This window comes from Barbus barbus (assembly GCF_936440315.1).
Source record: "Barbus barbus genome assembly, chromosome: 34".
Lineage (NCBI taxonomy): Eukaryota > Metazoa > Chordata > Actinopteri > Cypriniformes > Cyprinidae > Barbus > Barbus barbus.
Window position 1 is genome coordinate 4,116,224 of NC_136762.1, and position 12,508 is coordinate 4,128,731.

The window sequence follows — 12,508 nt, forward strand, 5'->3', positions numbered from 1 at the left end:
TGCTTGCTTGTTCTATTTCTATAGTGCTGACTCAATCTGAGGTAATTTGACTGAATTCTTACTCTGAGCCACAGATGAAAGTCTCCTGTCACCTAGTGGTGATTTTATGAAACACATAAAAAGTAGACTAGTTATTTAGCTAGTTCAATCTAGTTGTTTAGCTAAATATATGCTCATGTGAGTAAAAAGTGTGACTGAATTTGCCAGTTTCAATTAGATTTACAGGCTTTACACAACTTCAGGATGAATTCATCAGCCTTCCTGGAAACAAAGTTTCATCGATTTGTGATGTTAGTGGCATCAGATCTTCGAAAATGTTGTGTAAATGTGTAAACTCGGACAGACAGAATTTCTGGGGTTTTTTCCGTACAGCTGGTCTCATACCAGCACTGTTGAGCAATGAATGTGAATTAATCTTTCCATGCTGGACTGTAATTTTTTTATTAGCTAGTTTAGATAAATGGCATGCAAATCAAAAACAAACTGTGGTTGGATGTCAGTCAGATGATCTCTTTTTGTTTAAGTGGGTGGATCTTGGACAGAATGGGCTACAAAGTGGCTGAGAGTCAAAAAGATGTGTATTTTCAGACAAACCACAGTGATTTTTTTTGACAAAATGATTCTTTTATTGAAAAATGGGCTTTGAGGTTTGGAAAGTGGCAGTACAGACTGATCATAAGAACACCATGATGAAAAGTTGATTGAATCAGTTTAACAGTACTCAAAAAATACTAGCACTCTTTTGTTTTACATTTACATTATGTGTAAGCAAAGGGAAAGCACACAAAATCTTTGAGGAATGTGTCAGGCCAACATGATTGTGCTAAAAACAAGTAATTCTGCTAATACTATTCAAGTGAGAACTCATCCGGGAAATCCAATGGAAGAGATGTAAAACTGAAATAACATCAGATTCCCGGTCACTGCAGGAACGCTGCAATAAAGTGGCGAAGTGCCCTAAATCTAATACAAGCGTTTAAGAAACGTGGTCTAAAAATGGCAGTTCAGAAACATTTCTTTTTATATTTAGCAAAACCACTGGGATTGTCATAATGACTGTGCAGCATTCCTAAATCACTGACTCAAAATGAAGGCAAGAGGTGTTTCAACAACTGACTGTTGTGTGTTTGTCTGGATACAGGTGCTCTTGAAGGGTCCTTTACATCACATCATGTCGTCAATCAGATGTGCATATTCAGTCACAGCCTACAACTTAAAAAGATTACTGTAAACAACTTCAAATTTAGTCAGTGTGATTAGTAAAATGTACCAAAAACAATGTTGTGCAGGGACAATTATTTGGATCAAGAACTTTATTAGTAGTACTCAGTCTTAAAGGAACAGTTCACCCAAAAATGAAAATTCTGTCATTTTTTTTTCCTTCATGTTATTCCAACTCAGATTCTTCAGCCGGACACAAAAGAAGAAATTTGCTGCTCTTGATATTCACACAATGAAAGCATTCAGTGAAAGCACCTGCAAACTCATTGGAATATAGTGCAGAATTCATATGAGCTTTTATGGAACTTTCTTTTTGAGCTCGAAAGTCTCGCATTCATTAAATATTCATCAAAATTTTGTCGTTTGCATTCCACTAAAAGTCATATGGTTTTGGAACGACTTGAAGTATGACAGAATTGTACAGAATATTTGGGTAAACCATACCTGCTCCTCATCTTTCCTTGACGTTCGCTCATTCACGTTCACATATTACAGTACAGTTTGGTGGCAGGCCTGTTGGTAACTCGTCGCGTCGACAATATTAAACATATCATTTCTCACAAACGACAGGAAATTACCCAGAGGGCACAGCGGCTGAGCAGAGTGTCGATTGTGGTCACGGCAGAAGGCTGTGTCAAAGGTCAAGTCCTCTCCATTATAGAGAACACGAATGAACATATTCTCCAACCACTTTCCTTGCTTTCTATCACTCTTTCTCTCTTTCGCCTCTGGTCCGTTCCACAGCTCAAACACCAGCCGTGCTGCAAACTTTGGAAATCCCGCCCCTTCCAGACCAAGTGCGCTGAGCAAAGGTGCCATTGTTACATCATGAGCAGATGCTAAAGCGAAGACCGCCTCTTCCTTGCCTTTGCGTGTCTTGGCGATCCTCTCCATCTGCGTTGCGGTACGGTTGAGGTACGGATGCGCTGCGAGCACGGCATATCGGCGGTAAAGCCCCGCCTCCCGCCGCTCCAGTTCATCATGTTTCTGCTGCCGTCGAATCACAGCAAAGTGCTGTAGTGTAAGACACGCCCCCTCATCCGGAGCGTTTGCTGTAGTCTGTGTGCTAGAGCATGGAAAAGGAAGACCATGACAAAAGTGACACAACAATGCATCCACCGGATTGGCCGCCCTCAGAATTTTTGTGGCCACTCCCAGCATCTTCGCCATTGTGACATATGTGCGTTCTAGTTCCGTGTCTGCAATCCTCTGCCGATACTGCCTGCGCTGCTCCTGGTCCAGGTACCGGTTGCGCGCGGGACAGTCGCACGAGGAACCGCAGAACAGCGTACTCCACTGCTGTTTTACCGTCAGCCGTGACCAATCGAAACGTGGCAGGAAGCCGAAGAGGAAGGCCAATGCACTCTGAAGGGTGCGGCTTTTACCTGTAGTCTCCACCCACAACTGCCGCGGCGACCAATCAGCAGTGAGCAGATTGTGACGCTTGATGTAGGCCTGGCGAAGATGATCGCCGTTTTTCAAGTGCTGTACGACTCCTGATAAAGAGAGAAATATTAGTAAGAATGTGGAATAACATTTCACACCAATGTTATGGTAGCACTTTATTTTACAGTCCTGTTACTCATGTGCATACTATATACTTTTTATAGTAATTACAATAACTAGGTAGTAACCCTGAACCTACCCCATATAGTTACCTTATATTACCGGTGCTTTCTTAGGTAGGTACTGTGAGCACACTAAGTACATGTTGAACGTACTGTCAAATAAATTGCAACCAATGTTAATTTAGCATCATTGTCATTGATGTACTATTATAGGTCATTTTTATTAGTTAAAAAAATATATATATTTTTATACTTTATTTTTATTTCAGATTTAGTTTTAGTTAATTTCTTCAACTTAACTAAATGTTAACAACTAACTGAAATAAAGTAGGTTAATTACGTTTAATCTTATTTCAGTTAACATTTATTTCAAGTATGTTTTGTTATGGTTTCAGTTTTAGTTCATTTTAATAACCCAGTTTCACACCTGCAATAAAATGATAAATAATTAAGTTTGTATACATTTAATTTTTTAATATATAAATTTATTTACCTGTCTGTGTAAGCTCTCCCATTTCACAGGTGCTGTGATTGGGTAACCGGGGCAGAGATCCCAGTGATGCGTCCCAGTGACCACGTCCACCGAGAGCCATGTGACTAATGAAGGAGGCCAAGAGAGGGTGAGAGGGCTTTCTGCAAAATTACAACCATAAAAATGTGTTTCAGAACTTTAAATCAGGAATATTTTTGTGAAACACAATTGTGAAACGTTACCTATCAAAATAACACAGCAGGTATCATAATGGCATGTCCTTACTAGATGTATCCACAAGGGGGAGGAATGATGATACTAATGATATGAATTTGAACAAGCTATCTTACATATTCAATTCAATATGTATATTCATAAAGAAGTTGGTTAGCCTTTTGATTAATTATAAAACCACAAATACTTTATTTTAAAAGTACATTTTGGGTTAGTCTGTAGTAAAATATTTAACATAGTTTAAAAACAAAAGTCAAGGGCAGAGATGTGCTATCTGCCTTGTTCGTGAAAACTAATGCTCGTCGGTTGATGATGACAACAGCATGTGTCAAAAACAAATGCGTGAGCACTGATACAAAATTCTCTACACTGAATTACTACATAATGGAATTATAATTACATGAAACATGCATCATGTTAATAATTACTGCATAGATTTAATGCAGGTCTAATGCAACCGAGGAATAAAACTGGTAAGTAACAACTCTATATCTAAGGCACTGGGTATTATTTCCCTTTGTAGGCAGTTTTAAACACTCAGGACATTTCTGAGAGTAAGAGATGTCGGATCACAATGTTTTATTATAATGCATCTTCATTTCTGAGTCAAAACCCATCAGATCATCGCGTCCAGTTGGGTCAGGTCACAGAGTTGGGTCAGAGCATATTTGAGTGTATGAGAAGAACCAGAGCATGTTAAAGAGAAAGAAAAAGAAGGATTTGTGGCTGAGGATTACTTTGTAATACATAAATCTCAGCCATCATGGGAATATTATGATTTGCTCTGCGTGATTAATAATTCTTGGAATACTCTGGACAAAACATTTGTTATGCCATTGGAAAGAATACTACGATGAAACCATGGAAACACAACACTGATGCTGTAACCACGGAGACATGGCTCAGGGACAGATAAAAGACTGAGGCGGGAATGAAATATTAATCTGATAATGATTCGTAAACTGCATGCCCTAAACCTGATAAACACACACACACACACTAAACATGCAAACATAAGCCCACATTAACACACCAGTCACTGGTGGTTATCAGCTGTAAGCTCACAGAAAAAAAATCAATCCTCTAAAGTGAGAGATAAGTCAAATCAGTTTTGATTCCTTGAAAATACAACGGTTGTACAGCGGTTACAAAATACAGCAGTTTAACAGGATAGCTTCCACTCAGAACAGGCCTCGCCATGGTCGACCAAAGACGTTGAGTGCACGTGCTCAGCATCATATCCAGAGGTTGTGTTTGGGAAATAGACGAATGAGTGCTGCCAGCATTGCTACAGAGGTTGAAGGGGTGGGGGGGTCAGCCTGTCAGTGCTCAGACCATACGCCGCACACTGCATCAAGTTGGTCTGCATGGCTGTCGTCCCAGAAGGAAGCCTCTTCTAAAGATGATGCACAAGAAAGCCCGCAAACAGTTTGCTGAAGACAAGCAGACTAAAGACATGGATTACTGGAACCATGTCCTGTGGTCTGTTGAGACCAAGATAAACTTATTTGGTTCAGATGGTGTCAAGAGTGTGTGGCGGCAACCAGGTGAGGAGTACAAAGACAAGTGTGTCTTACAGTCAAGCATGGCGGTGGGACTATCATGGTCTGGGACTGCATGAGTGCTGCCGGCACTGGGGAGCTACAGTTCATTGAGGGAACCATGAATGCCAACATGTACTGTGACATACTGAAGCAGAGATCGCAGGGCATTATTCCAACATGATAACGACCCCAAACACACCTCCAAGACGACCACTGCCTTGCTAAAGAAGCTAAGGGTAAAGGTGATGGACTGGCCAAGCATGTCTCCAGACCTAAACCCTATTGAGCATCTGTGGGGCATCCTCAAACGGAAGGTGGAGGAGCGCAAGGTCTCTAACATCCACCAGCTCTGTTATGTCGTCATGGAGGAGTGGAAGAGGACTCCAGTGGCAACCTGTGAAGCTCTGGTGAACTCCATGCCCAAGAGGGTTAAGTCAGTGCTGGAAAATAATGGTGGCCACACAAAATATTGACACTTTGGGCCCAATTTGGACATGTTCACTTAGGGGTGTACTGACTTTTGTGGCCAGCGGTTTAGACATTAATGGCTGTGTGTTGAGTTATTTTGAGGGGACAGCAAATTTACACTGTTATACAAGCTGTACACTCACTACTTTACATTGTAGCAAAGTGTCATATCTTCAGTGTTGTCACATGAAAAGATGTAAAATATTTACAAAAATGTGAGGGGTGTACTCACTTCTGTGAGATACTGCAGGCAGACAGACAGACAGACAGATAGATAGACAAAGATACTGTAATAGACAGATACTATATAGATAGATAGACAGACAGACAAACAGATAGACTAGCAGAGTGTCATCTCTCGTTCTGAAACTGTAGTGATCATGAGCATCATCATATGGATGTTAGTTTACAGATATGATGTTTTATTAACAAAGTTCGGGAGGAGCACGTTCAGATAATTAACCTTATTAACACGAGAGGAGGACAATCAGTAATCAACCTAATTAACAAGATAAGAGGTGTATATATATACACAGCAGACCTGCTGTGGGGGGGGGGGGGGTTATGTAGGTTCGGGACAAAATTCCGAGCTCGGAGTCCTCCCCATGGACAACACGCCAAATACGCATAACCCTTTACTCTGTTTATTATATGTAAGTGTGAACTCATGAAGTGGGGTTCATCGTCAGATGATTTACAAATGAACATGTACCTCTTGTCTGATAGGACACAGTCAATGGCGGGTTTCTTGGTTTTGGGGATGGAGTACAGAGGGAAACGGTCTCCATGCCGGATCATCACATGTACTGACAGCAGCCTGTAGTCAGCTGGACTGTGACCTACGACAGACGCAAATACATCAGCACACGTCTGAGAGAGTCTTCAGGTGAGTGAGCAGGTAAATGAGTGAGTTTCTTACCCTCCCAGCCATGCTCAGTGAGGTTGGGGTAATTGCAGTACTGGTGAGTGTCTCGGATGGGGTCTGGGGCGGGAGGATCCGTGTGGAGGACCGGATTCACACGCTTTCTGCTTTTACCAAGTGATCTTTGCTCTGCCACCGGATTGGTTGGAATGAGGTGCACTGGGGAAAGAAAGAAAGAAAGTATGAGAGTGATTAAGCACAAGCCCATGCTTTTTCTAGCTTCCTCAGTCCTGACCTCATAAAACAAACACTGAGACTGCACAGTGCTGGGGATTGTTAAATTTGGGGAATTGCCATGGTGTGGGCAGAGGGAGGAGCCTGACAGGATATTTATTAACCAGTGACTGACAGCTACTAGAAAGTAGGTAGCTACAATCCTTCAGTGTGACAGATAAAACAAGACCAACATCTGGATTTTACTAAACATTTAAGCTGCATACATGCATTTTAAGTACAAATAAATAATGGCAGCAACTCATAAAAGAGCTCATAATTATGATAAATCAGATTTTCTTGGAATAAAAGAGTAAATTGCACTATAAAACCATACTCTAACATTAAGAACTGTCCAAAACCAGCATTTATAGAAACTAAGACGCTTTAACAAAACGACCATTAAAAAAAACTAAATGATGACTGTTTTGGCACAAAAACATTAAGTGGATCTCAAAAATAAATAATATAAAATGTTAAAATAATGTATGATATGACCCTTAAATAACATGAACCGTTTTAATAAAAGAAACAACGTCCTCTAACTCATCTTAAAGTATGTTTTATTATAACTTCAATGCATCAAGGTAAGCCAGGCATTGCTAACATTTTTCATTGTTCCTTTTATATAACAATTTGGCATAAATTTGAGCATAGTCACTTCTAGGAACGGGTTTCTTTTATTCCATTCACATTGGAAATATTTATGCAACATTATGAAAAATACTGTTCAGTAAAGCTACACACAGAACAAATGAATGAATAAACGGGAACGGGCTAAATGATAAACACCAAACCCTAACCAACCAGAGTTAAACTCACCAGACAGAAGTATAACGGTTAGCTGGTTTATACGCACAGCGACGGACATTCTGGAGATGTTAAAGGGAGCATGTGCAGGTGTGTGCGTGTTTGCACCTCATACTGGTTTTAATTCAGCATCGAACCCCATTTGACTCCTGTAAAAGCTGTCTGACCAATCACGTGTAAGCTCGGAGCTCTCAGCCAATCACAGCTCAGCTCTGTGCAGAGGCCGGCCACACAAAGAGCCCTTTGTAGCTGAAATTCTGAGTATAGTGTACAAGAGAATCACACACACCTAAACACAAATACAATAGATGCAAATCTAACAGGACAGACAGTGTTTGCTCTGCCGTACAAGGCCGTCAGGCTGATATTGTGTGTGTTGTTGGCAGTGTGTACTTCAGCGATGAAGCAACGCTGACAGAAACCCACAATTCACTGGGATGTGAACCGGTCGTCTTTCATTCGTCACTTCTCTTTTTCCCGTTCTCAATGTATGGCCTCTTTCTCTCCATCTCTACAGACCTGGCGTCTCTTTCTTTAAAACTACATCAGTCATGCTTGAGTGAACTGAAGTGAAGAGAGAGGAAGAGAGGTCGGCTAATTTAAGATGCGGTTCTGTCCTACATTCAGACAGCTTTCAGTTCTTGTTGGAGACACCACAAAGGAAGGAATAAATTAGTAATGACCTCACACAGGGCAAAAGAAACAGGCAACGTGAGGAAGACAGTAAGGATAGCAAACAAGATTCTGCAAAAATACACATGCATTCAGGCATTTAAGACACTTAAAATCATACAAAATAAAGCAAGTGTGTAGACAGATGCTATTTTCTGAACTAACACTTTTCAGAGCTATTGCAGCTGGTCTCAAGGTGGATGTATAACATAGGCCCAAAGGCAGTGGAATGCTTTAAGAACAGAAAGATACTGTAAACCAGGTCAAAGGTCAACTCGTCACTATTAACAAGCACATGCATATCTGAACACAACAAAAATTTGGTTCTCTTATGTTGCCCTGTTACTGTTGTTTTGGACAGTTCTCAATCATGAGCTGTGATTGGCTGTGGGATGCAGAGGGCGGGTATTAAGAGGATCGTTGACCAATCCCTGCTCACCTTGTCATGTTTGGTTTCATTCGAGCTGGCTTTGCAAATCTGTGCCATCTGTGCTTTTAAACGACTAAATTAGCAGGATTGTCCTGTAGCTGTCACTGTGACATGAAACACTTAATCTGCTGAAAAATACAGGGCTGATTTCTCAGATCCCAGTCCTCGGCGAAAGAGAATTTTCAGTCAAGGACATGGGACATAAGGGAATAATCCGTCTCAGAAGCCAATCTGACTGACCATCGCATTAAAAAAAATACATAAACAGTCATCAGCGAGGATGCAGTAGATGAATTCAAGGCTTCCAGGGTTTTTGAAACTGCTTGGTTTCACTTCTGAAACAAATCTTCATTTACTGATTTTAGAGACTGCTTTAAGACTGTCAAACCAACCGGCGGTGAAGTATCATCCATGTGTCAGCTGGCAGCCCCCAACTTCTACCAGTTCACAAGCTCAAGTAAACAATCGCAGAAATCAGAGATTCTGTACTTTTCTTCTTAAAGTCAGCACAAAACGAAAATTCACCCTATCTATTTTTCAAATGCATATTATAGATCTGTTTGTACATTTATGTATTTTTACATTTTTTAATTTTGACCTCGTAATTCTAAACAGATAGAGATTTTCTAATTAATCTAATTCATGTTATAGATATTTCTTATTATAGACAATTCATTCATGCATATGTTTAATTTTTTTGTTTTGACCTTAATCAAAAAGTCATAAATGGACCTTCTCGTGAAAACAAGACTTTTCTCACAATACATAAGAAATCGCATCTTTATATTGTTTGACGTATTTCTGAGCAGTGTATCAAGCAGAAAGCATTTCATACGTGAGATCTGTTGATTTCTTTTATAGATCTTTAGATCACGCTCTCTTAAAATGCAAGAGAATAAAATGACTTGCCATTATGCTTACAAAAACACCCCAAAAAGTACCAGGGTACCGAAACAGGGAACAATCCATGATATATATAGCATGTCTTCAAGGGAAATGCCTTTGTTTAGTGTGCTGAATGGAGTCTAATTGAGACAATATTCCCACTGGACACAAAACCCACACTCATGCACATACTAAGAATGTAAATACTCTATTAGTATTATAGTAATATTCCCACCTGACAGACTAAACACACATACACAGCAGTCCCTGGAGAAACCTTGAGTATGCATGAATAGCTAAGTTCATAGAGGAAATGTGACTGAAATTATACATTGTTTCTCACACTTACAATACTGCAGGCTGAAACTCAGCACCGCCAGCAGCCCACCTACCACCAGCACCAGCATGAAACGGCTCCGTGCCAGCATTGTCCTGTGATTGGATCGGACGCCTGTCCATCAGCCATACATGCACAGCACCTGTACTGTCACCTGGGAAATTAAGAGCAACGGAAACTTAATATTGCACACGACATGCATGCAATGCTTTACAAATGATGAGATGCTACAAGGACACAATGCTCAACACAAAGACTGTAATGAAAACCCCACAGTGCTGGTTTCCCTTTTATAGGCATATTGCAGCAAAATACACCAAATTCTGATGAAACACAAACTGACAAACCTACACACTGCACCAAGAGGCAACGTGTAATTTACCCTGGTTGCACAGAAGCAGAAACTGCTATTACTCTAAATACAGATAATAGCTGTGTCTTTAAATTCCTACAGTAAGCTTTTTGAGCGGATCTGAAACATGCACAGCTGATGAACTGAGCAGATGTTGAAAGCCGCCAGAGCATATTAAACCACTTCCTAGGCTACACCCTCACTCCTCTGCATAAAAGTATATACAGATATGCATTGGAATTTGCCAAATGTGACTCCACACCAATTATTCCGTTGCGGTTAGAGTTCATCACCTTTTTCGCTGTTGGTATAGTTTAAATATATCCCCTGTAGCTGTAATATCAGTGGTCTCTTGCTGTGTGACATGCTTTACTCTAAAACTAGTTTAACTTTTTGTGTAATTATTATTCGTGCTGTTTTATGGCCTTATTTTAAAGGAGAGACGCTATGAAATATTAATGGTTTTCACATTTGTCACACAGCAGGATTATTTAAATGAATTAATGAAGGATAAAACAATTCAGAAATGCAATTCATACAATGACTTGAATATACACTCTTCTATAATGAACATGTTTTAGGTTACAGTGGCTCAAGTTCATATATTTCACATATTGGACCTTTTTTATATAAAAAGGCATGTTTTGCAAAACAAAATGTGTGTGTGTGTATATGCACAATACATATATATATATATATATATATATATATATATATATATATACACACACACACACACACACACACACACACACACACATACCTATATTCCAAGGACTGTATACTTTGTTTTTACTGTATTTATTTTCCCCAGATTTGAATGCGTTTCTATATTTTTACTATTTTGTTTACAGGATTTCTTTGCATGATTGTATTTCTTTATAGGCCATATGGAGAAGTTGCAAATGACAGCTCGCGTGCACAATAAATGTCTCTGTCTGAAAGAGTTAATCTTCAAACTCCGGCAATGCTGGAACCCCGCTGTTTTCCTGCAAATATTGTTAATTTCGAGCTTTGCGAGTGAAGATCAGTTTACGATCTCAAAAGCGCAACATCGGCGTCTTCGGGAAATCGTGCGGAAGGAAAATGATAAGAATTCTTCTGGAAAGCAGGAGAAGTGCATGGAATTCTGAACAGGGAGCAGCGCGCTGAGTCAGATCAGCAGATCAAAGGCAGCTAAAGACACGTCAAGAGGGAAACCCGCTTTACCTGAGCGAACAGAGCCGAGATATTCCGTTCAGAGGAGTCGATCCGAGCCGTGAGCCATCTGCCCTGAAGAATGACCAGACTCAGCCCTGCTGTGAGCCTCTAACAATATAAATTCAGAGTGTGTGTGTGTGTGTGTGTCAGACATATTATTGTTGAGCGTCATTGCTCCCTCTGCTGGTCACAGATGGATAGGCGATATGTGATGGTGATACTGTATATTACAGCCTTACTTTAGCCTGCTATGGAAACAGTACAAGTCTATGAGATGTCCTCACTAGTCAGATCTGTGTGTAGGCATGTGTTTGTTGTGCCCTCATGCACTTTGACCTGAAAACTATTAATGATCCACCAGAGGTGTTCTGGTTTTGCTTCAGAACACAGATTGTCCAAAAAATATCTCTTGAATTTGTCTGGGAGTGTGACCTACAAACAATGTTTACCCTTATTGCAGACTATATTTACTCCTTTTGAAGTATACTAGTAATTATAGCAAGCTTATTTATTTGGTAAGTATGCACAATTATATGGCTAGTTGCACTGGTGTTAAATGCATTTAACAGGCCAGTTTTCTTTACTTGCCAGTGTGTGTGTGTACTGATTTTACATTATTTGAACTGGTAGCCAGTTCAAGTATCAGCGACTGATCCATTACAGTACTAAATTACTCTTTGGCGATGCATTTGTATGTTTTTGGTATTTTGTTGCGTGTTTGTTTGTTGTTGTTTCTTTTCCTTCTTTATTCAGTTTCATCCAGGGCTCGAATTGAGGGGGGATGGCCAAAAATGTCAAAAAGCATCCCCTCTTACCATCCCCTTTGGATTATTAATTTTGTGTATTACAGAAGGGAATGAGGAGCTATGCAACAGAGAGACCATTTGGATACCAATAAGACAACTACACTAATAATTACCATTCTTCCTCAAACAGAAGAAAAAGAGAATTAGTGATTTGCATACCCACACATCGACTGTATATGACTCGTGCGACTTATATAATTAAAGCCATACAGCCACAACCTGAATGAACAGAAGATATTCACTTTAAATATAGATCTGCCTGTTTACACAGAATTTAATAAACCCTATTACTGACAGATGTGATATATGTGAGATATGCTGTCTTCATCTCAGCTTTTGTATCTCTATCGCTCTTGAACATACAGAAACAGAGC

General features: G+C 40.0%; 1 protein-coding gene across 2 annotated transcripts; it reads right to left on the reverse strand.

Annotated features, from left to right (window-relative positions):
• Positions 1–610: 610 nt before the first annotated feature.
• Positions 611–11,503, reverse strand: LOC306854355 (2-phosphoxylose phosphatase 1-like). Of its 2 annotated transcripts, XM_079392290.1 has the most exons (6): positions 11,338–11,503; positions 9,789–9,930; positions 6,427–6,588; positions 6,220–6,346; positions 3,283–3,422; positions 611–2,717 (listed from the first exon to the last, which is right to left on the reverse strand). In XM_079392290.1, the coding sequence occupies exons 2-6, from the start codon at positions 9,865–9,867 to the stop codon at positions 1,711–1,713; spliced, it is 1,515 nt and encodes a 504-aa protein (XP_079248416.1). In that variant the 5' UTR covers positions 9,868–9,930; positions 11,338–11,503; the 3' UTR covers positions 611–1,710. The 2 variants fall into 2 exon arrangements, with proteins under 2 accessions (XP_079248416.1, XP_079248417.1); XM_079392291.1 differs by lacking the exons at positions 9,789–9,930; positions 11,338–11,503 and adding an exon at positions 7,465–7,543.
• Positions 11,504–12,508: the final 1,005 nt, after the last annotated feature.